This window comes from Bufo gargarizans, chromosome 5, assembly GCF_014858855.1.
Source record: "Bufo gargarizans isolate SCDJY-AF-19 chromosome 5, ASM1485885v1, whole genome shotgun sequence".
NCBI classification, from domain to species: Eukaryota; Metazoa; Chordata; class Amphibia; order Anura; family Bufonidae; genus Bufo; species Bufo gargarizans.
The window spans coordinates 181,404,333-181,428,840 of record NC_058084.1 but is presented as its reverse complement, the minus strand read 5'-3'; the positions used below and the strand labels follow the sequence as shown (position 1 = coordinate 181,428,840).

Below are 24,508 nucleotides of genomic sequence, written 5' to 3'. Positions count from 1 at the left end.
TAAATGACGCCCTTTGCTTTTTTCGTTTCATGCAGAATTTTTCCTGCCATGCAGATTTTGAAATTCTCATAATGTCAATTCTTTGTGCAGTTCTTTTGTGCAGATTTCACCTTTTACAGTGCAAGAGAGAGATCTGCACCAAAAAACACAAGTAGCACGTGTGGTTTTTGGTGTGGAAGCATACAGAAATCCTCAAGGAAATCTGTGTGGAATTTTACAAGAAAGCCTGCAACAGTGTGCAGGTAGCCTAAAAGTCCCCTGATCTCCCTGATCTTTCCTTTGGGGGATGAAAACCAACCAGACATGTTCACCAGCAGCTTTATCCTCTCTTCTCATTAAATAAACGTGTATAAATGGAGGATTCCAGAGAGACTATAAATGGGATTCAAGAGAGTGTGGCTGGCTTAACTTCAGTGAGAAAACGTGACATACAGTCATTTATATTTAAAAAATAGAATTTAGTTTTACATCTCTTTGCAAAATCTAGTGTAAGGGGTTGCTCTCTCAAGCAGGGCGGCGGTGAGAGATTTGTTTGCAGACAACAAGATTAAAGTCCAAATTGATGCTTTATATTATGACACTCAGCAATTAAGGCTACTTTCACACTCTCGTTTAGTGCGGATCCGTCATGGATCTGCACAAATGCTTCTGTTCAGATAATACAACTGCATGCATCCGTTCAGAATGGATCCGTTTGTATTATCTGTAACATAGCCAAAACGTATACGTCTTGAACACCATTGAAAGTCAATAGGGGACGGATCAGTTTTCTATTCTGGCAGTGAAAACGGATCTGTCCCTATTGACTTACATTGTGTGCCAGGATGCATAGTCAGGCAAACAACAAGGCAGCCAGCCTCCTAGACTTTTTCAGGCATAACTCTCCCAGACTGATAGTCTGGGATGTGCTTTTATTTTCCCCTAACGATTCCAGCTGGCTACACCTGGGGATCCCTCAGGTTAGGGGAAAACATGCCCTGGAATAGGGGTGGACTGGGGAGGCCCCACTAACAGACCTACCTTCCCAGTCCAAATAAAATCCAGCCCTTGAACTTATAACAAAACTGCCTCAGCAAGCTACACCTTGCTGAAACCACTTTAGCTTTTCAGGATTTTACTTACCTCACCCAGTTGAGGAACCTGGGTGAGATATACACCCCTTCCAAGACTTTTCCATACAGTTTACCACACTAGTTGTATTGTGTTCTTGCCCCCTCTCTCCTTTAGTATACTCAATTGTTTTTTCTATGTCTTAGCAAGAAGATTCAGGATTCACAAATATCTGAACTACTCCTCTTAAAACAGATAGATTGAAGCTTAAAGGGGTTCTGCACCTTCATTTAACTGATGATCTATCCTCTGGATAGATCATCAGCTTCTGATCGGCAGGGGTCCGACACCCGGACCCCCGCCAATCAGCTGTTTGAGAAGGCAGCGGCGCTCCAGCAGCGCCGCTGCCTTCTCACTGTTTACCGCCGGGCCGCCCGCCCATTGACGTCACGACTTGTATCAACTAGAGTGGGCGCGGCTAAGCTCTGTTCACTTGAATGGAGCTTAGTGGCGCCCACTCTAGTTGATACAAGTCGTGATGTCAGTGGGCGGGCGGCCTTGCTGTAAACAGTGAGAAGGCCGCGGCGCTGCTGGAGCGCCGCTGCCTTCTCAAACATCTGATCGGCGGGGGTCCCGGGGGTCGGACCCCCGCCGATCAGAAGCTGATGATCTATCCAGAGGATAGATCAGTTAAATAAAAGTGTAGAAACCCTTTAAATACCATAACACCATAATCACTCAAAAGTGCAAAGTTCTTTTTTTATTTTTATTTAAACTGCTTTGAAAGTGGAAAATGTCACCCAGACCAGTTTTCAACTGGAGTTATGAATGGTCAAAGCTGGTTGTTGGAGGTCTTAAATCTAGGGGATAGCTGTGGATAAATTACCTTCTAATAGCGGAGACATTTCATATTGTTTATAATGTGCAGTGATAAAGGAAGCTCCCAGCGTACAAGCTCCTCTCTGACAGAGATGCCCCCTCTTCTCTTCCTCATTCTGCCCAGCATGACGTGCTTCCTGAGGAGATTGAGTCCGCAGAGGCAGGAGCAGTGAAGAGATGCAGACAGCCTGTAAGTGAGGTTGCACTTTCACTTCTCTGTGGGACAGAGGGGAAGCTGCTGCTGTCTGGATGCTGTAGACCAGCAGCTTCAATGCTTATTTAATGCTTTTATTTCCTCATAAGGCCTTTGTTTGCCTCCATAGACTCCCTGACACTTACTCCCTGCCCTCATATACCGTCCTTCTCTTATCTCAATCTGACAGAGCCTCTGCTGTCTCCTTTCCTCCCTCATTTATCCAGAGCTTCTGTTCCATCTCTCCTGTCTTCTATGGCTGCCCTGCACAGACCTCCTGCCCTGTACTCTTTGTATGAAGCACCTCAAAGCCTCTTCCACCTACTTGCTGTTTAGACCCCTCTTGTCCATCCAGGTCCCTGGTCACCTGTCTCACTCCTCTGTCTCTCATTATGGTGGTGTCTAATCCGCATACAGCATAAGGACCTTTTGATGTCACAGGGTCATGTGACTGTGCCCCCTACTCTGTATTATGTCCCTTATACCCTGCATTGTGCCCCTAGTCATACTCTGTACTGTGCCCTCTTATACTCAATAATGTGCCCCCTTATTATAACCTGTTATCCTGTGTATGGCGGCCTTATCCAGTCACTGTATGGAGGTGTTATATGGTCACTGTATGGAGGTGTTATATGGTCACGGTATGGAGGTGTTATCCAGTGTATGGCAGTGTTATCCAGTCACTGTATGGAGGTGTTATCCGGTCACTGTATGGAGGTGTTATCCGGTCACTGTATGGAGGTGTTATCCGGTCACTGTATGGAGGTGTTATCCGGTCACTGTATGGAGGTGTTATCCGGTCACTGTATGGAGGTGTTATCCGGTCACTGTATGGAGGTGTTATCCGGTCACTGTATGGAGGTGTTATCCAGTCACTGTATGGAGGTGTTATCCAGTCACTGTATGGAGGTGTTATCCAGTCACTGTATGGAGGTGTTATCCAGTCACTGTATGGAGGTGTTATCCAGTCACTGTATGGAGGTGTTATCCAGTCACTGTATGGAGGTGTTATCCAGTCACTGTATGGAGGTGTTATCCAGTCACTGTATGGAGGTGTTATCCAGTCACTGTATGGAGGTGTTATCCAGTCACTGTATGGTTGCGTTATGTACTCACTGTATGGAGGTGTTATCTAGTGTATGGCAGCGTTATCCAGTCACTGTATGGAGGCTTTACCCAATCACTGTTTGGCGGCGTCATCCAGTCATGGCATGGGGCCACAATGTTAGTGTTTGTTAACCAGTTGTGGTATGAGCTATTGTCCAGGCTGTATTATTTAGGCTATGTATGTTGGTAATTTATAGTCACTAAATGTATTTTTATTGGGGTGATAGGACTAATATCTATACAGTATTTAGCTTCTAGTATATTATACTGTGCCCTGTATTTCCCAGTAGCGTAAATGATCTTTGTAGAACACAATCTTTAGCCCTGACCACCAGGACCAGGCTGTGCGATCTGCCAGCCTTCTGTACTATAGCATACAGAACATGGCATCCTCCCTTCTCTGCCCGCTGTGCATGGCGATTGGAGAAGAGACTCAGTTGTGCAAGCACAAGATTAGGACCGCCAAGTCCCAATTACATGAAGAACTACTGTGCTCTCCTATTAATTAATTACAGAACACATTGCTTCATCATGTAACTGAGAATTGGCAATCCTAATACTCTGCTTGCACAGTCGAGTCTCATATAAAGAACACAGCGCTTCTTCTTATCGGCAGCAGGACTGTAATGGTGAAAAAAGGGGGCGGCAGTACTATAAGGAGGACACTAATGGCCAGCAGTACTGTATGGGGACACTAAAGGGACCGTAGTACTATGAAGAGGCAGCTGCACTATAAGGGGGAAGCAGTACTGAAGGGGGCACTAGTACTGTAAATAGGCACTAAGGGGGCAAGAGAGCTGTAAAGGCGTTCTAAGGGGACAGCAGTGCTGTAAGGGAGCAAAAGGGGAGGCAACAGTATTGAAAGGGGGCAGCAGTAGTCAAAGGGGGCAGCAATACTGAAAATGTGCACTAAAGGGGCAGCAGTACTGAAAAAGGGCACTAAGGGGGCAGCAGTACTGTAAGGGGGTACGCATGCAGCGTTATTTTGTTCATCAGGGAAACCAGGCACATCCATTATAGTGAACAGAAACCATTGGGCCCCGGCAGTGTCCAGCTATGCCAGATACAGCAATTGCAGTATTTTCTTCCCTTGCCTGAACAGAATTCTGGAATTGTCTGCTGTGTGAAGGAGAATGCAGTGTGGGAGGGGGTTTACAGACACGCTCAGAGAAAGGAGGGGGAGCAGAGATGTGCTCCTTCAGGTGAAAACCAGTCAGAGAGGGCACCATGTGCCTAGTGCTTAGGGAACACCCACAGAGCCTGAACTGGGAATACAGAAGTGCCTGGAAACCAGGTATGAGCATTGCTGAGCCCATACAAAGTGAAGGTGAATCCAAAAACAATTGTAATTTTATTTTCTACTACAAATTAGTGAGGTATGTGTTTAGTCCACAGCCTTTTAACAATATGTCATTTTCTGATGACATGTTCTCTTTAAGTATTATTATCACTGTATATTTAGTCCGGATGTGTTCCTTGTAAAGGTGAGGTCAGTCCTCTGTTGGACATTGTCTTGTGGTGAGAGCTCATTTGCAACTTTAGATACGTAGCTTCAAATTCCTTTTTCCCAGGGTTGAGTATGTGAAAAATAGTGCTGCTAACCAACCTTATAGCCGTAACCTAAATGTCTCATACGTAAGTGCCTGAAAGTCATTGCCAAGTGAAAGTCTATATTGCATAAGATTCCTCCTGTTATTTCACTGCCATAACAATTGTCAAAGCAAATATATTTCTCCCAATTATAACCTTCTATCATTTATTTCCAGGTGAAAGATAAAGCTAGAAATGGAGAAGACGTTTACCCCTCTGGCTTGTCTGCAACCATCAGGTAAGCATTGTGGACTTCTATTTAAGATAAAAGGGTCGTCCCAAGAAAAATATTCTACATTTTTCAAACAAGCACCTGATATGAATACTTTTGTGATTTCATATAGTTACAAATTTAGTATAGCCACTGAGTAATTGAATAAACTATCTATGTATAGCGCCACCTGTTGCTTGTTCTTTTCCTCATCCATATGTCCAGCATACTGAGGTGAATGCAGATGTTCAGTACCACCCTTCAACTACACCAGTCGAATGTACTATTAGAACCTGTGACAGTTAACATAGAGAGAGCTGCAGCAGAAAGGACACTCCATGTGAAAAAGGACACACACCCTGAGCTGTCAGCATGAAATAAATCTATCAGAGAAATTGGAGCAATGAATTGGGGGATCCATGTGAGGTACAGGGCTGGTTCTAGCTTAGAAGGGAGGGTGCCACCTACTACCAGCTGTTGGGGGTAGGCTGCTGCCTCTGCCATCAAGAAAGGGTGAGATCTTATGAGAGATCAAGCAAGATCTTGCGGGGTAAGTCTTGCAAGAGCGAGTACTTCCCTCAGAGTTTATTCTGGCAGCGAGCAATGTAGATGCTTGCTTCATAGAAATGTCTGTATCTGTGAGAACATCCTCATGGAAGGCTCAGGGGTCCTGAAAAAGCTAAAAAAATAAAATAAAATAAATGATAGTGTTCTACTGTTTCTAACATAGCTCATCTATTGCAACAGTTACATTCAGTAATACATTCTCAGAAAAAGCTATATCTCGTGTGAGAAGAAATGTGTACAGCATATCATATTTTTGGTCCTATAAGATGCACATTTTCCCCCAAAAGAGGGGGTAAAATGGCAGTGCATCTTGTAGGCCAAATACTGGTCATTAGTCGGACTTGGGAGCGGCAAATACAACGGTCCTTGTGCTGGCAGTACCCACCACTCCCTGGTCTTCTTCTGCCGGCGCTGCCTGTTGTGACCGGCGCACAGCATCAGCATGAGGACATAGGGCAGTTCTGTGACCTCCCATTGTGCAATATCGGGTCATAGAGAGTGGCAGGATCTCCAGAGTGGCCTCGCAGTTCATGGCAGAAGAGGTGAGTTGATTTATTTACTATTTTTGTCTGATCTAAGGTCTAATTGGGGGTCTGAGCTAAGGCCTGATTGGGTGTCTAATCTGAGGTCTGATTAACATTGGGGGTCTGATTGGGGATCTGAGCTGAGGTCTGATTAAAATTGGAGGTCGAAGCTGAGGTCTGATTTGTATGCTTTATATGTCTTGCCTTTTTTGCTGACTCAATTAACCTCTAGATTGCAATCTTACCTGTTGTTTTGCTTGTATTTTATACGTCACATCCGTGGGAGTGAGGTACTTGCTGACGGCGTCGGCCGTCCCCCTGTCCACCTGTATAAAGCGCACGTAGGCGCAATGACGCAATCAGTGGCCTGAGGAAGCGCGTCTTAGCGCGCGAAACGGCCGTCGCTGCTCGCAACTATGTGTCCGCCCCGGATCCTTTTTGCTACCTGCTAAGGAAGCCACAATAAAAGAAAGCTTTGATACACTTCGGTGAGTGCCGCAACTTCTTTTCAACTCTCCTCACAATTTGAGGTCTGATTAACATTGGGGTCTGATGTTAGGTCTGATGAAAAATACTTTTTTTTTTCTTATTTTCCTCCTATAAAACCTAGGTGCGTCTTATGGGCAGTTGGGTCTTATAGGGCCAAAAGAGACTGACACTTCCCTTGAGCGATTATAAAAGAGCAAACAACAGTGTTTATGATTAAAGATGACACCTGCTCTTGCAAACAAGGCTTGTTTGAACAAACCTTCACTTGGCAGCACTTGTCTCAGATGAAGTATTTGAACATGATTGCTGCAGGTCTCATTTTGAAACAGATTGGGACTAAGGGTTCATGTCAAATGCCACAATTTTCCTTAGGAAAGGGAAAAATGGAGCATGTTACAAATGCTGAGACACAGTTTGGCAGGAAAACCCCCACTTAAAAAAAAAAAATATATTTGCTTAGCTACAGGTATTACTTTAAAATGTACAACTTAAAGTAACACACAGCAGGTCTGATATTATTTATGTTGGTAAAGGCAGACAAGAATATGAGGTGTCACCCTCACAACATCTACATTACCATTTCAAAAGTAATTAGTAGTGCTGTCCCTATAGGACAAACATTTCAGTGAGCAGAGATGGCAGAGTGAGGCCCCTTGCAGACGAGCGTGTCCGGATTAGGTCCGGATGCTTTGCATCTGCGATCAGGGAAAATCATGCGAGTAGGTACGCAATTGTAGTCAGTTTTGACTGTGATTGTGTTCCAATGTTCAGTTTTTATCGCGTTGGTGCAATGCGTTTTGCCCGCGCGTGATAAAAAACTGAAGTTCGGGTTTGGGATCGGTGTTCTGTATATTTTATTATTTTCCATTATAACATGGTTATAATGGAAAATAATAGCATTCTTTAATTAAGAATGCTAAGTAAAAGGTCCATTGTGGGGTTAAAAATAAAATAAAAATGTAACTCATCCACTTGATCGTGCAGCCGGGTACGTCTTCTTCTTCTTCTTCTTCTTCCAGGACCTGGCTGGAAAAGGTCCTTTGGTGACGTCATCACGCTCACCACGTGGTGAGCGCGGTGACGTCAGCGCATGTCCTGCTGAATAAAGATAGAAGAACCTTCTGGAATGCTCTACTCTGAGAAACAGTAATCTGTTTAATCTGAAGGTCATTCACAAAATAAACTGAGGGTTTGTAAATTTTTGCTGAAATAAAATGCCCAGCACAACAGAAAACCCTTTAGTTTAGAAGGTTGTTTACAAGCTTTCTGGTCTACGAAGGAAGGCATGGGTTCCCTCTTCTGACAATTTACTCAGGAACTAACCCAAAAATTACAGGGAAATTTATTAAAATGATCTATTCCTTCCCAGCATTATGTAGACTTGTTCAGATCCAAGTAAATCTATCCAAAACCGAAGAGGTATGGACACGTCAACATTTTTAAGACCAAAACCGAATGGATTGGTCAGACCAGTATTAAAGTTATAGACATTTAACATGTTATGTACTTAGCTCAAAACACAAATGTTTGCTACAGCTCAAATACAGAGGAGAGATTTTTATTGGAATGGCATAGTGTTGGCCCTCTCCAAAGCCATTATACTTTTACACATGTAGTGAAGGTTATGATTTCTTGGTTGAGAGATATCTGGAATAAATAGTCTTTCTTATGGTCTTGCTAGTCCTATTAATCTTATCTTATTATGGAAGCAGAAATTTTGTAAACAGAGCAAATCTATACTAGTCCTTTAAAAAGTGCCTAACCTTTCTACAGTTCACTTTGGATATGCCAAAATTTCACCATTAGGGTTTCAAGGGTAAAATGGAATGAAGGAATAGCCTCTATAGAACACACACTATCCATAGAAAATGTGTATCTGAAAAAATAGCCGAAATAACCTAATAAGGCAATTGGGAGAGAAGCAACAACCTTTGAATCTATTCCTTTATTGTGTCGCTAAATGCAAATATGGTTAGAAAATCTATATAGACTTGAACAAAAAAATGGACCTTAGAGGAACACTTCATTACAGAAGTAAAGGGAAATTATAAATATATTATATCTTCCCTTTCCATTTTCTTATCCTATTAGACAAGACACAGCAGATATCACCATCATGTCACGTGTGTCTGAAAGGACAGGGAACATTTCAACAATGAGAGGGGAAATGTACATTTTCAAAGATGAACGCTTTGAAGCTGAGTTTACACAAGAAATCTCTCTGTCACTCCTATACCATTCAGTCATGTTACAGATGGATGTTTTTAGCATTCATGAACAAGATTGGGGGGTACAGAATCTATAAATCTATGCAAGGATGTCCTAGAGGTATGGAGAAGGGTTCTAGATTACAGCCTTGCGGTTCGCCCCACGGTTGTTTCGTGGCGAACTTTGCTTGTTCGCTGCTGGCCGAACAGGCGAACATATGGCAATGTCTGCCGATGCCATATTCTTTGCATTGTGCAAAACTTTGACCCATGACACATCCATCAGGTTAGACAGGACAGCCAATTGAGACGTTTCAGCACATGGACATACCCCCTACCCGATAAATAAACCAAATCTGGCAGCCATTTTACATTCTGTATTTTGTCAGTGTAGGGAGAGGTTGCTTTGTGGAGCAGGGACAGACTGTTAGAGACACCAAACGCTAGCTAATAGGGCCACAAAAGTCCTTTTAAGGACTGGTAAAGGTGTGGTATCGATAGGTGTGACATACTGAAGGGTGTAATATACTTATAATATACTTTCTAATATTGAAAGTATATTATAGTGCATTTGTATTGTGTTGCATTTGTGTGTGGTTCTGCAGAGATACTGCAGCTATACAGAGGGACAAACGTCATTGGAACAACTAATTGCAACTGGTGTAATATAGCAGTTGCCCCCAATAAATCTGATTGAGGCAGGGGTGTGATATACCTAGAATATAATTTTTGCCCCCCCCCAAAAAACTAATTAAGGGGTTCTATATACCTGCTTTCACAAATACTGCTCTTCTATAGGGACTTTGTCACAGGGTCATTTTGAAAATGACAGGCAGAGGAAGAGGCTGGCCATTCCGCAGGAGTGGTAGGGGTCGGGCAGGTGCACCAAGCTGGAGCCTAAGTGGGAAGTTGGAGAAGGTGCGTGTGATTTACGTCAAAGGACGCACCAGAGTTGATTGGGTGGCTCACTCAGCCTTCTGCTTCTGCACCCTCCTCATCCTCTGTATCTGCACCCTCCTCACTCTCTGCTGTGTGCACCCCCAAAGACACCACCATAGCCCCTCCAGGAATAATTTTTCCGTAAATTCCCAGAGCTTACCGATGTGCAGCCATTATTGGCATCGGATAAGGAAGAGGAGGTAGCAACATCTGCCACCCAGCGGTCTGATGACAGCACCCAGATCAGCCCAAGGAGCGTGGTCCCAGCTGTTGCTGTCTACTCCGAAATCTCTAATGTCAGTGGTGGTGAAGGTGACGATGATGACGTATCGATGGACGTCATGTGGGTGCCTACAACAGAGGAAGAGGAGGGGGGTTCAGAGGGAGAGACGGAGCAGCAGAAATGGAGGAGAAGAACCAGGCAGAACTTGCAGTGCACAGGAGGCAAAAAGCAGAGTGCAAATGTATCTGGAACGAGCCATCCACCATGCACGGTCACTTCTGGCGCTCCCAGGACGCCGGCACATGGCTCTGCAGTGTGGGCTTTTTTTTTTACTTGTCAGCTGCTGACAATAGTGTCGACATCTGCAGCCTGTGCTGTCAACACATAAGTCTCTAGGGATGACCACCACCTTAGGAAGGCACCTAGCTTTTCATCACTGAGCCCAGTGTCATCAACGCCGTCAGAACCTACAAAGCCACACTCCTGGCGATCCACGTCCTGCCTCTTCTCCTTCTCCTCTCTCCTCCTATTTGTCCTCTACACCACCTTCCACAGTGCCGTTGTCGCGTTCATCTGGCACAAGGCATGCTTCCGTGGCTCAAATGTTGGAGCGTAAACAAATGATGACGCTGGATAATCCTCTTGCCTAACGGCTGACCTCTGGCTTGTCGGAACTGCTAGGCCGCCAACTACTGCCATATAAATTGGTGGACTCAGAGGCCTTTAGAAAATGTGTGGCCATTGGCACACCGCAATGGAAGGTCCCCAGATGGAAATATTTCTCCCAGAAGGGCATCACAGCGCTATATGGCCGCATTCAGCGTCGAGTGAATGTATCTCTGGCACACAGTGTCGGTGCCAAGATACATCTGACCACAGAAATGTAGTCTAGTAAACATGGGCAGGGAAGGTAGATAACTTTTACTGCCCACTGGGTGAACCTTCTGACAGCCATCAAGCATGTAACCCGTGGCACTCGTGTGGATTTGGCGTTTGCCACAAGAGCCACACAGGTCCTGCACTGTTTTCAGCTCTGCGGTCACAGGTCGATTAGTGACTAACCCCGCTCCATTTGACATTTGGTAAAGTGGGGTGCTGAACGCGCTGAAATAGGGTAAAATGAAACACATGCAGTGTATGGCACACGTCCTGAACTTAGTCGTGCAGCGATTGGTTGCCAAATACCCCGGGATCCAGGACGTCTTGCGGCAGACCAGGAATATCTTTGCCCGTTTTTAGATTCATCTTATACGGCCATGGCTCGCCTTGCTGATGTTCAGCAGCGACACCACTTGCCCGTCAGACGTCTGATTTGTGACTGTCCGACGAGCTATACTTGATAGGCTTCTCCAGCAGAAACGTGCCGTTAACAACTACCTGTACAAACTCTGTGGCAGGACAGGTTCTGGGGAGCTTGTTTTTTTTTTTTTCACCGCGCCAGTGGCTGCTCATGCGCAATGCATGCAGACTTCTGCGGCCATTTGATGAGATCACCAAACTGGTCAGTCGCAGGCAGGGCACCATCAGTGACAATGTACCTTATGCCTTCTTTCTGGAGCGTGCATTGCGTTGTGTCATTGGTCAAGCCATCGAGGAGCAGGAGCAGGAAGATGAGGAAGTCGCAATGATGAATGAATTCTCAGGGGGGGGCTACTCCATCTGCGACAAGTCAGCAGGAGTCTGAAGAGGAGTCAGAGGAGGATGGTGCTTGGTGGGAGGATGAGGAGTAGGAGCAAGAAGATCAGGCTTTAAACTTTTCTGGGATCCCCAGTGTTGTCCATGGGGGGCAGGAGACTGAGGACGATAATTTAGTGCAAATGGGGCCCTTCATGCTCCAGTGTATAAAAAGGGGGGGGTATAAAAAGCATAAAGGGAAGGGACCAGTACTGGGTGGCAACGTACTTAGACCCCCGGTACAAACCCAAAATGGCAGACATGTTACCAGCATCACAGAGTGCTGTCAGAATGCAGCATTTCCAGGCCTTTCTGCGAGAGATGTTGCATTCGGCTGTTGCGAGCGCTGGCAGAGCAATTTCCACTCGCAGAGAAACTGTTGCGAATACCAATCCTACAGTGCATGCAAGAAAAGGGCGGTTTAAAGATGTGTTGGTCAATTCAGATATGAGATCATTCTTGCAGCCAACCCATCGACAGCCACCCTCCGGATCCAGCCTCAGGGAACGCCTAGACCAACGGGTGCCCGACTACATTGGGTTAAGGGCCAATGTGGACGATCTAAGAAGCGAGGAGCCCCTGGACTACTGGGTTTGCAGGCTTGACCTGTGGCCAGAGCTGGCACAATTTGCCATGAAACTCTTGGCTTGCCCCTCGTCGAGTGTCCTGCCCGAAATTACGTCCCGCGCAGCAGGGGGAAAGTGACAAATAAGCGCACTCTCCTAGCTCATGACAGTGTGGACTAACTCACATTTCAAAAAATAAATGAGGCATGGATCTCGGAGGAATTCAACACCTGTGACAACCACGTTTAATTGAATTTCCTCATGACAGCCCACAAATATCCGCCACCACCCAGAACAAATAATGGTCCCTGTCTTAGGTGAATACAGCGGCATAATAGGCCTTTTCTGTCCGGTGAATGCCTAATGTTTGGGACCTCGAAGGAGTGTTATTGAATTTCAATTACAAACCAGATTCCAAAAAAGTTGGGACACTATACAAATCGTGAATAAAAAATGAATGCAATGATGTGGAGGTGCCAACTTCTAATATTTTATGCAGAATAGAACATAAATCACGGAACAAAAGTTTAAGCTGAGAAAATGTACCATTTTAAGGGAAAAATATGTTGAATCAGAATTTCATGGTGTCAACAAATCCCCAAAAAGTTGGGACAAGGCCATTTTCACCACTGTGTGGCATCTCCCCTTCTTCTTACAACACTCAACAGATGTCTGGGGACCAAGGAGACCAGTTTCTCAAGTTTAGAAATAGGAATGCTCTCCCATTCTTGTCTAATACAGGCCGCTAACTGTTCAATCGTCTTGGGTCTTCTTTGTTGCACCTTCCTCTTTATGATGCGCCAAATGTTCTCTATAGGTGAAAGATGTGGACTGCAGACTGGCCATTTCAGTACCTGGATCCTTCTCCTACGCAGCCATGATGTTGTGATTGATGCAGAATGTGGTCTGGCATTATCTTGTTGAAAAATGCAGGGTCTTCCCTGAAAGAGATGACGTCTGGATGGGAGCATATGTTGTTCTAGAACCTGAATATATTTTTCTGCATTGATGGTGCCTTTCCAGACATGCAAGCTGCCCATGCCACACGCACTCATGCAACCCCATACCATCAGAGATGCAGGCTTCTGAACTGAGCGTTGATAACAACTTGGGTTGTCCTTGTCCTCTTTGGTCCGGATGACATGGCGTCCCAGATTTACAAAAAGAACTTCGAATCGTGACTCATCTGACCACAGAACAGTCTTCCATTTTGCCACACTCCATTTTAAATGATCCCTGGCCCAGTGAAAACGCCTGAGCTTGTGGATCTTGCTTAGAAATGGCTTCTTCTTTGCACTGTAGAGTTTCAGCTGGCAACGGCGGATGGCACGGTGGATTGTGTTCACTGACAATGGTTTCTGGAAGTATTCTTGAGCCCATTCTGTGATTTCCTTTACAGTAGCATTCCTGTTTGTGGTGCAGTGTCATTTAAGGGCCCGGAGATCACGGGCATCCAGTATGGTTTTACGGCCTTGACCCTTACGCACAGAGATTGTTCCAGATTCTCTGAATTTTCGGATGATGTTATGCACAGTTGATGATGATAGATACAAAGTCTTTGCAATTTTTCGCTGGGTAACACCTTTCTGATATTGCTCCACTATCTTTCTGCGCAACATTGTGGGAATTGGTGATCCTCTACCCATCTTGGCTTCTGAGAGACACTGCCACTCTGAGAAGCTCTTTTTATACCCAATCATGTAGCCAATTGACCTAATTAGTGTTAATTGGTCTTCCAGCTCTTTGTTATGCTCAAAATTTCCTTTTTCCAGCCTCTTATTGCTACTTGTCCCAACTTTTTGGGGATTTGTTGACACCGTGAAAATTTGAATCAACGTATTTTTCCTTTAAAATGATACATTTACTCGGATTAAATGTTTGATCTGTCATCTACGTTCTATTACAAATAAAATATTGACATTTGCCATCTCCACATCATTGCATTCAGTTTTTATTCACAATTTGTTTAGTATTCCCAACTTTTTTGGAATCCGGTTTGTATTATCATTTGGGGTTTTTTCAAGAGGGGGGATTTCGTTAGCCATGTTTTTAATCTAATTTTATATTTTTTGTTATTTTAAACATATGTAATTTCACATCTATTTGTACTGGCCCGCAGTAAAATTTATATCCAATGACCGTCTAATATACCTCCAGCCACATAATCACTTAATGTTTTCTGTCAGGTGAATGCCTAATTTTTCTAGGCTCTCCAGCAGGCCACATTTTTTAGAGTTTCCTTTTAAGATGCATAAAAATGGCTCCTGATTAAAAGACATATTTTGTGTGGGAATTTTTGCCATTCATCCCCCTCTGGTATGTCACTGTCCATGTTGTGGGACGATTTGTGCACTTCTTGTAAGTATTTGGTGGCTGCAAATATGACCTGAAGGTTTTTCAGGTTCTCCTGCCATTAAAGTGAATGGGGCCTGCAGCAAAATTGTGGTTTGCGAACATTTGATCGTTTGTGCATTCGCGAATCGTCCCGGCCGATGTTCGTCCATCACTATTCTAGATTATAATCTAGACTGGACAGCACAATACATGCATGTACTTGGATACTCCAAAGAAATAACAGATGTATTTTTCAGAGACAAAATGTAGTGCTCAAAACAAAAACAAAATACCTATTCATCAAAATAAATCAGTCATTCCACATAAGGGAAATATGATCAACCGTAGCTCAGGCCTTGAAATTCACATTGAGGACATAGTCTTAGGGAGCTTTTAAGGTGACTTACTTTTCACTTTCCTTGTAGAAAATTGAGGAACCTGTATTCTTTCCTCTCATGTCTCTCACTGGGAATAAAGGCAATATGTTTTCAAGGATCAAAGGGACTCTTTCTGCAACTCCCACAATTAAGATATATATTAATTGGCACTGTTCTCATTCTTATACTTCTCTAAACATACAAATTACGTAACTTTTAAATCACTCCTTAAGTACACGAGGAGTACATATAAACTAATAATTTCAGAAGTTCAAAATTGGTACTCTAATAGATACATGGGTGGACCTTCCTCACTGTCACCAGCCATGCTAAATAATGATCTTACTTCTGAATTTAACTTTATTGCTATTCTAATGCAACTGGAGTAGGAGGACAGAACATGGCAGCTGGCACTTAGGGGTAGTTTTTCAGGATCTATTTTGTGCTGTGGGGGAAGTATTTTGTGATGCTCTATGGTATTTGGCTCTGCTGGGGTTGTATAATGTGCCACAATATGTGGCATTGCTAGCCTCTTCCACTTGTGTTGGTGTTGCTTTCTGTCAATTTGGACCTCACTACAAAATGGGATCTGCACCTCAATAGAATATCTTGCCCAGCACGACTTCCAGGAACAGAGATAGTCTTAGTCTTAGATTTTATGTCAGAGAGGGCATGATTTCCAGTATTAATAAATCTTTTGGCCTGACTTGGAACCTACTTACTGCAAACCTTACGGATAAAACTTTACTTCACATTGTGAAGAGACAGTATCTTCTAATATCTAATAAAGCCAAAATGTTCCTCAACAGGGGAAATAAAAATATCACTAGAGTTTCTGGGTACCATGACAAAAGAGGACTCATCTCTAGGGGACATCCGTATTAAACTAGAGTGTCTCTTATCTTTAGCTATGGTAGCTAGAACAGCTGAGCTCACAATGTTCAAAATTAATAAACCTTGATCCTGTACAACCCTTAGAGAATACTATCTAATATTAAAAGTCAAATTAAAGCAGTTCAGCTAGAGCATTATGCAATTCAAGCTGGATTTAGGCAAACAAGGATCCCTCCTTTGAGCGTAAGCTCAATAAAATGCCATTTCCCAAAAAATAAAAAATAAAAACAAAATACATTAATCATGGCTTAACCCCTTTAAATATAGATTTATAGATGTATTGATCATATTATTTTGTTTCCTTAAATGTTTTGTAGAAATTGTTATGCTATGTTGAATGTTGTCTTGAAGGTGACTAATAATCTGCTTATAGAGAACATGTCAACACAAAATCCATTGAGATCTGCAGGCAGCATGCTATAGAGCAGGAGGAGCTGAGCAGATTGATATATAGTTATGTGGGAAAAGATTCAGTAAAACTTGTAATTTCCCATACAATTTAATATCAATCTGCTCAGCTCCACCTGCTCTATAACATATTGCCTGGACATTGTATTTGGTTTTGTGGTGATATGTCCTCTCTAGATAATGTCTTTCTAGTGAAGGATACTGATTAATGTTGCCAGTAGAGCCAAAGTACTATATATGGCACCTCAGCCACAAGATATGTCATTAGTCTATACTTCTCTATACTCAAATTTATATAGTGGTTGCCTACTTTACACTATTTATGTCTCAGAGCCAAAATAATGTAAAAGTGAGATTAGAATTTTATGCAGGCCTGGATTGGTTATCTGCTTTACTGAGGAGATCCCTTGTGAGCTGTGGTGGCATTAGAGTGGACAGATCCACCAACAATCCTCCCTTTGTGTCACTGGGCTTCTGGGAACTATGCCCCAGATCCCTATTATCCCTTGACCACTGTCAATCCAACATTGGTGGTTCAATATCAGCAGCATAAATAAGTGCAGGACTTATCCATGCTGCCTGCACAGTAGATTGCACATATATGTGCACACACGCAGACAGTGTCAGACTGGGGTGCCTAGGGCCCACCGGTAAAATTTCTTTTGGTGGGCCATCGTATGGATATATTCAAACAAGATGCTACAGCTACAAGATGATCATTATGGGGGTCCCTGGGAAAATAGGATACTGGCTGGTGGCCTCTGTACCCATAACACATCTCAGACACTTGATTGCATCAATAATATGAAACTGGGTGTTTCTTAAATAATCTACCCAGTTTTTTATATCAATATAGGCTGGTTGAGGAGCTGTACGCTGCCTATCTATACGTAGGGCAGTCAGTCTACGGTGTTATGTGCCACTTGTGAAGGGGGTGGGAGAGTAGGGGCCCAGTGGGGGATTCACTTGTACCCCTGTGGGGCAGTCCGAGCCTGAACGCAGGAGAGTAGTTACCCAAGTATTTATGCGGTACAGCAGGGATAGTTGATGGCCCCTACTGCCACTACTGAGCCACCAATATTAGAGTGACAGTGACGAGTGACCTGTAACACTAAAGAGAGCAGTGTGACTTTGCCTGGTTATGAAGTAAGATGACATTGTGTCTAGCACTTATCCATGGAGACAGCTGGTTCTGTTTTTTGTTTCCCTGGTCACATGGCATTGCCATTGTTATGCTGGTGCTGTGACTGTAATGGGCACATTCTTGATGGCACTGTTGTGTGGGCCTTGTAGTTGGCCTTGTGACTTGCACTGTTAGCAGGGCCCACAGGCTAGTATTGTTATAGAAGTAATGTGCCTTTTACTGTTATGGGGTAGTGTAGCTGGTACTTTCAGGGTACTTGCACAAGACAGTGTAGTTTTATGCAGATTTTACATGCAGATTTCCATGTGGTTTTTGTTGTGTTCCTGCATTAAATCTATGAAATTTGACAAAGATTTGACCCAGATCTGATCCTTTGCATTGCAAAGGGTGAAAGCTGCACTGAAAATCCACACAAACAATTTATGCGCCAATTTCCGATTTTTTTAAAATTTCCTCAAGGTGTAAATGAGATTTAGAAAATCCCATCTACTTGGCTTGTATTGTATTACGCTGACAAATGCAATGCGTCTCGAGAATTTTGGCTCTAAACACACTTTGTACTCAAAGTCCTGTCCTTTGATGTAGATGTATAAGTGTGTCATCCCGACAGAAGCAGCTTAAACCGATACAGTCTCAGCTAAGGCTCCTTTCACACTAGCGTTCGTCGGTCCGCTCGTGAGCTCCGTTTGAAGGAGCTCACGAGCGGACCCGAACGCCTCCGTCCAGCCCTGATGCAGTCTGAATGGAGCGGATCCGCTCAGACTGCATCAGTCTGGCGGCGTTCAGCCTCCGCTCTGCTCGCCTCCGCACGGCCAGGCGGACAGCTGAACGCTGCTTGCAGCGTTCAGCTGTCCGCCTGGCCGTGCAGAGGCGAGCGGATCCGTTCAGACTTACAATGTAAGTCAATGGGAACGGATCCGCTTGAAGATGGCACCATATGGCTCAATCTTCAAGCGAATCCGTCCCCCATTGACTTTACATTGAAAGTCTGAACGGATCCGCTCAGGCTACTTTCACACTTAGAATTTTTTCTAAGTTATTAATGCAGACGGATCCGTACTGAACGGAGCCTCCGTCTGCATTAATATGATCGGATCCGTTCAGAACGGATCCGATCGAGCGCTAGTGTGAAAGTAGCCTTAGGCTACTTTCGGCACTTGCGGCAGCGGGTTCCAGCAGGCTGTTCCGGCGGTGGAACAGCATTCCGGATCCGTGCTAATGCTAGTCCATCATGCTGCCGGAAGTCCGCTCTGCCCTATTCACTATAATGGGGTGGGCTGGAGGTCCGGCTGCAGCACGGCAAACAAGCTGAGGGGCGGACGGACAAAAACCGCAGTGTGCTGTAGTTTTTGTGTGGCCAGATTTCTTCTTCTTCCTCAGATTCATGAGACATTCTAATGGATCTGATTAAGCAGATGTCCCCTGAAATGTGTAATAATTGTTCTGACTCTATCAAATAAAAGAAGCATTTCCAGCATAATAAATTCTTATGAAGATTTAGTCCTCCATTATGAGGGAACAGCACCAGTAATAGCCGTCATTGCTTTCCAGTTTTCTTTATTTAGTGGGCATTGTTTTTTGAGCACTTCCATGGGGACTATGCATATATCTGGGACCCACATCTGTTTCTAGACGACGGGTTCCCCTAACCTCCGTTCAGCTACTGGAAGTTAAAAATATATAAGCGTGGGGAAATTGCAACTTTTATATAAGCCACTTTAACACACTCCGGGGCATGTGGTGGACATGTACTGTATGTATATTCTTTTTTAAACATTTTTTTATTCATGAGAAAATTAAAAATGATAGCGAAAAGTCATAATGGTGACGTGCATTTTCTGGCAAGAGTACAGTTGCTGCCTTTAAAACAGATCTATACTGCCAACCTCCACCATTTGATAAATGAAATACATGTTCCCATGTGAGAGCCACAATTGTCTTGGTGACATAGATATTGGACAGTTATTACGCCACCTCCAACTCCTGCCAGCCTGTCAATCATATCCTGCAGGTCCTGAAGTAAGGAGGTGTTGAAATCGTGCCTTCATGATCATTTCAGATGGAGGAGCAGCATTTTCTGAGTGCTTCTCCACCTATCCGCTCTTGGTTGGGAGTTTGGAAGACGAAGAAAGAACACTCAGTTAGGATAATCCTCTTTCCCCCTTTTTTTAACTTTGTGTGGCTGCAGTTTCACACAATAGGAAGCTTTCAGCAGTGGTTAATAAAGTATTTGGGTGGGCAAGGGGGATCTCTGCAAAATTGTTTATAAAAGCATATGCCACACTGCATGTGTCCCCATTACAGTGATATATATTTTAACATGTACTGGGTAAAAGAGGGTCTGCAGTATAGCACATGCTTGGCCTCTCGCTTGCAGCATGTGGCATATTGCAGCAACCCCTTCCTAGTACTTTGTATTATATTTAGTACATTATAATATATACAGTATCAATGTGAGGGGGATACGATGAATACAATATCTGTTTACATTACACTTCTTTGAAATAATATATCGATGTAGTACTGATCCTTGTCATTACATTGCTGCTAGTGTTGGGCTGGCTGCAAAATGGCCTATGCTGCAGAACTCTGAATTGCATGAGGTGTACAGTTTATGCTACTTAGCTTTTTTGCCATGATATGGGGGGCGATAATCTATATGGGCGGCTAGGTTTTCTACTCCAGGGATGCTTTTTAGTCTCAGTACAGCCCTCACTTTTTGGAAAGGTATTCATTTGTTTTAAACAAAAATAAAACACAGATTAAATAAAAATCAAACTAGTAATATTAAAATACACTAAACTTCATTAAGGCACAAGACATCTAAAATGCAGTAATCTCAAAAGTAGAGAAATGTAGCATTACTGGCGGCCCATAATTTATGCTCAGGTGAGGGGCACATTGTCTTTCTGTTCTGGTGGTAAAAGCAGTGAAAGACAGAAGCCAGAAGTCTACATGGGCTAGGGAGAGTATAGGGACACATTTAATGAATTAGTTTGGGATTTGTCAGGGAAAGCATAGGGAGGGAGGGGGGCACTGTACTCCGAGTTCTGTGTTTCATACTGTTTTCATTCATTTTCTGGCAATTGAGAAGTTCACGTTACACTACAAATTCTGTAACCAACAAAATCCTGCAACAATGTATCTGTAAATGAACGGCCAGGCTTTTTGATTCATAAAACCTTGTTTCTACAGGTCAAAATGGCCTATGCTGCAGAACTTATTCCCTGCACTTCCGGCACCATCATCAACAGCATACATTATACTTAAACGCATTGTATTGTGTTAAGATTAGACTTGCTGATATTTCGGATGATAATCGCTAATGAGCGTTCGCCAATTGCCCGATAAACGAGCAACGTTCATCGGGCAATTCTGAATTTTAAACATGCTTAAAAAATCTGCACTTGCCGGCAGCAGATTGTACTGTCTACTTTCTAATAGCAATCTCCCGCCAGCAAACCACTAGACAGCATGGGGACGACGATGGCCTAGAGATCACTCCTCCCCATGCAGCGGAGGAAATCTCTGCATGTAAAAGCAGCGGTCTTCTCCGCTAAGTAGCAAGAATTTGCCAGGAGGAAACACTTCCTTCCTGACAATCACTTGCTGATCTATCTGTCTAATACAGGCTTTAGTGAACACATGAGGGGGGGGGGGGGGGGGGGAATTTATCAAACTGGTGTAAAGTAGAACTGGCTTAGTTGCCCATAGCAACCACTCAGATTCCACCTTTCATTTTTCACAGCTCCATGACTAGACTGCCATGAGATGAAGCTGTGTTATTGAAAGTGGTAGTAGTAGAGACACTTGTAGCCATGGCCATGGTGGTGGTGGTCAAGGCAGTGGTAGCCCTGGTGACAGTGGCACTTGGGGCAAATACAGAGAAGGGAGTCAGAAGGGGGGCCAAGGAGCACATGATGACATATCACAGCCTCAAAAAAGGGGTGATGATGATTGTGTGTTGGACAGAACCTGGGAGCGGGTTCGGGGCATTGAGAAGGAGGTGACAAAAAGCAGAGGCAATATACAGCCAGACCCTCCCATAGTACTGCCAGGGCGAGAACTGTTTCTATTGTTATCAGGTCAGGAACTGGTTATGCCTCTGATACTGTGGGTGCAGTTTTAAAATGTGCTGAACCTGAAGCCAAGCTTGACTGCTGCTAGCTCAGTTTAACCTCTTGCAGACACAGGGCGTACCTGTACGCCGTGATGTCCGAGTCCTTAAAGGGAGTCTGTCACCACCATATGGCCATATACAGTGCTTACATTGCCATATAGCACACCTATACATGAATGTTATGGTACCTTTTTCTTTGTCTTTACACTTACAGAAGCTGAAAAAACGAACTTTGATTGATATGCAAATGAGCACTCGCAAGTGCCCAGGGGCGACGTTCACTGTGTTGGTGCCCAGGCTGCCCTGCCTTTTTCCATTGTTCCCCCTCCCCAGCCTCTGCATATGCCTGTCCTCCTATTCCCTTGCGTCATCCTAAGATCCTGCGACTGTGCACTGCCTCGCCTCGCCGGGCCGGAGCATTCGCACTGCGATGCCCATTGTGGAAAACACCACATTGCCGCTGGTTTTGCGCCGTTCGCTGATACAATCTAGCACAATAGAAAACGTATCCGTCCTCCATTGACTTTCAATGATGTTGAAGACGGATCCGTCTTGGCTATGTTAAAGATAATACAAACGGATCCGTTCCAAATGGATGCAGATGGTTGTATTATCTGAATGGATCCGTCTGTGCAGATACATGACTGATCCACACCAAACGCGAGTGTGAATGTAGCCTTAATCAGACATAAAGTGACACTGGTCAGATTTGCAAAAAATGGCCTGGTCCTTAAGGTGAAAATGAGCCCGGTCCTTAAGGGGTTAAAGGGAACCTGTCACCTGGATTTGGGGTATAGGGCTGAGGACATGGGTTTGCTAGATCGCCGCTAGCGCATCCACAATATCCAGTCCCTATAGCTCTGTGTGCTTTTATTGTGAGATTACGGCACTCTAGCTTTGTGACATCGGGGAGCAAGGAGGACGAGTCGGAGGATGTGGGGCGGTGCTGGGCTCCTTCACAGTGGGTGTGGCTGGGCTCAGATTTAGAGAACACTGGGCTCACCTCTCAAGCATGGAGGAGACAGGACTCCTCTACGGTTCATTTACATATCTATAAAATAGTTTTTTTTTTACACACAGAGCTATGGGGACTGGGGACTGCGGATGTGCTAGCGGCGATCTAGCAGCCCATGTCCTCAGCTCTATACCCAAAATCCAGGTGACAGGTTCCCTTTAAGTATCTCCTGTCTGGCAGTTTTCCTCCACAGTGCCAGCAGACAAAACAATAATTGTGTGCATCTACAGGAGGAAAATAAGCCGTGGGCATTCAAACACAAACATAATCACATGAAGGGGCATCACCAGATCTTGTGGGAAAACAGAACTGGCATTCACATGCAGTACAGTGTCCTTGTCATCAGTCATGATCATTCTATCATTCTGTTATTGATGGCTCTGTAGTCAGCCATCTAAAACAGAATGTGTGGCCAGGAAACAACTCTATGCATCCAGCAATCCTCTGGTGTGCAAGCTTGACTACCACCTGGCCAAGTTGCTGACTTTGTAGTCACTTACCTCTTAGTGGATTCTACTGCCTGATGGTGTGCACTCAATCGCCGCTGGAAGTAGCCATCATTATTTTTCCAAAAAAGCCGTCTCTGCCTTGTGCTCTCACATTCAATTTCCACTATGCAGCAGGGTGCACACCTCAGTGGACACCTGGAGCAGCTGTTATGGGCACTGGAGAGGAACATGTATTTCATGGCCTACTGCGTAATTAATATTTTTTTGTGTGGCTGCAGCGATGTATCACTGCAGCAAGGAGGGGAGGTCCTATTGACACCTCAACGTTTGTGTCAGTCTGGTTCCCACACCAGCCACTTATCTGGCAACTCTTCAGAGATGCATGTCACACACTAAGGCCCTTTCAAGAGGCCACAAGATTTGTCCGCACAGACAACTGCAGTGTCCACAATGTCACTTCCTGATACTTATCTTAGAGTGGACACTCATACTGCTATGGCAAGGGACAGTGGAGGAAGAACAGCTTCAGCATGTTGGTGACCACTCTGTAGCTATTGGGGACCCACCCAGACAAAGTCACATTTCTTTATTTATTTATTCATTTCTTTTCTAGTACTCACTTATATAGCACTGACATATTCCGCAGCACTTTACAGACATTAGCATCACACTGTCCCCAATGGGGCTCACAACCTATGGTCCCTATCAGTATGTCTTTGCAGTGTGGGAGGAAACTGGAGTAGCTGGAGGAAACCCACACAAACACGGGGAGAGCATACAAACTCCATGCCGATGTTGTCCTTGGTCAGATTGCAAGGCAACAATGCTAACCACTGAGCCACTGTGCTGCCGATGGAGTAGAAAGTGATGGATGTGGAGCTACCACTGGAGGAGTAGCAGGAGGAGTCAGTGGTGGTGGGGTAAGTTGCTGATGATGATTACAACTACACTGAGCATGATGACCAATCATCGCTGGTGGGGGTGGATGGAAAGAACTGGGTCCTCATGCACACTGGTGAGCATGGCAAGCTGTATGCTTGTTTGGTTATGTACTGACGAGCATATAATTGGCATAAAGCAATCTGATGATTACTGGATAGCCATGCTTTTATATCCTCTTAAGATCATCTCTATTCTGCACCACTGTAAAGGAGTATACTCAGGTCTTTATGTGATTAATGAAGAGCCATTATAAGGTGTATTGCCCTCAAATCATTTGGGGGGGGGGGCAAGTTATTAATATAGTTTATCTTATGTGAAAAATCGGCAATTAAATATGCGCATTAATCAAATCGCGTAAGGGCGTTAGGTAACTTTCCTATTGGGTTGGCTTGGTAGAATTGTCGAATATGTAGAATATAGCGCTATATTTGTAATACGAATATTAATTTAAATTTTTTTTCCTTTATCTGAACCCATTACATTTACTATCACTAATGGGTTCAGAAAAAAAAAATGAATATTTGTTTTAACGAATATATATCAATATATTCGTGAATCATCGAAGTGCCAATATTCGCAAGAAAAATTCACTATTCCAATATTCGC

General features: G+C 44.1%; 1 protein-coding gene across 4 annotated transcripts in view; it reads left to right on the top strand.

Annotated features, from left to right (window-relative positions):
- The window catches only part of TPK1 (thiamin pyrophosphokinase 1), a 730,092-nt gene that overhangs the window by 19,422 nt on the left and 686,162 nt on the right, over positions 1 to 24,508 (top strand). The window contains exons 1-2 of one of the 4 annotated variants that reach the window (XM_044294425.1): positions 4,447 to 4,523; positions 4,996 to 5,057. In XM_044294425.1, coding sequence (XP_044150360.1) covers positions 5,015 to 5,057 — 43 coding nt within the window. In that variant the 5' untranslated portion in view covers positions 4,447 to 4,523; positions 4,996 to 5,014. Of the gene's footprint in view, positions 1 to 4,446; positions 4,606 to 4,995; positions 5,058 to 24,508 lie in introns of those variants that run through there. The other 3 variants (XM_044294426.1, XM_044294427.1, XM_044294424.1) reach the window with 3 other exon arrangements.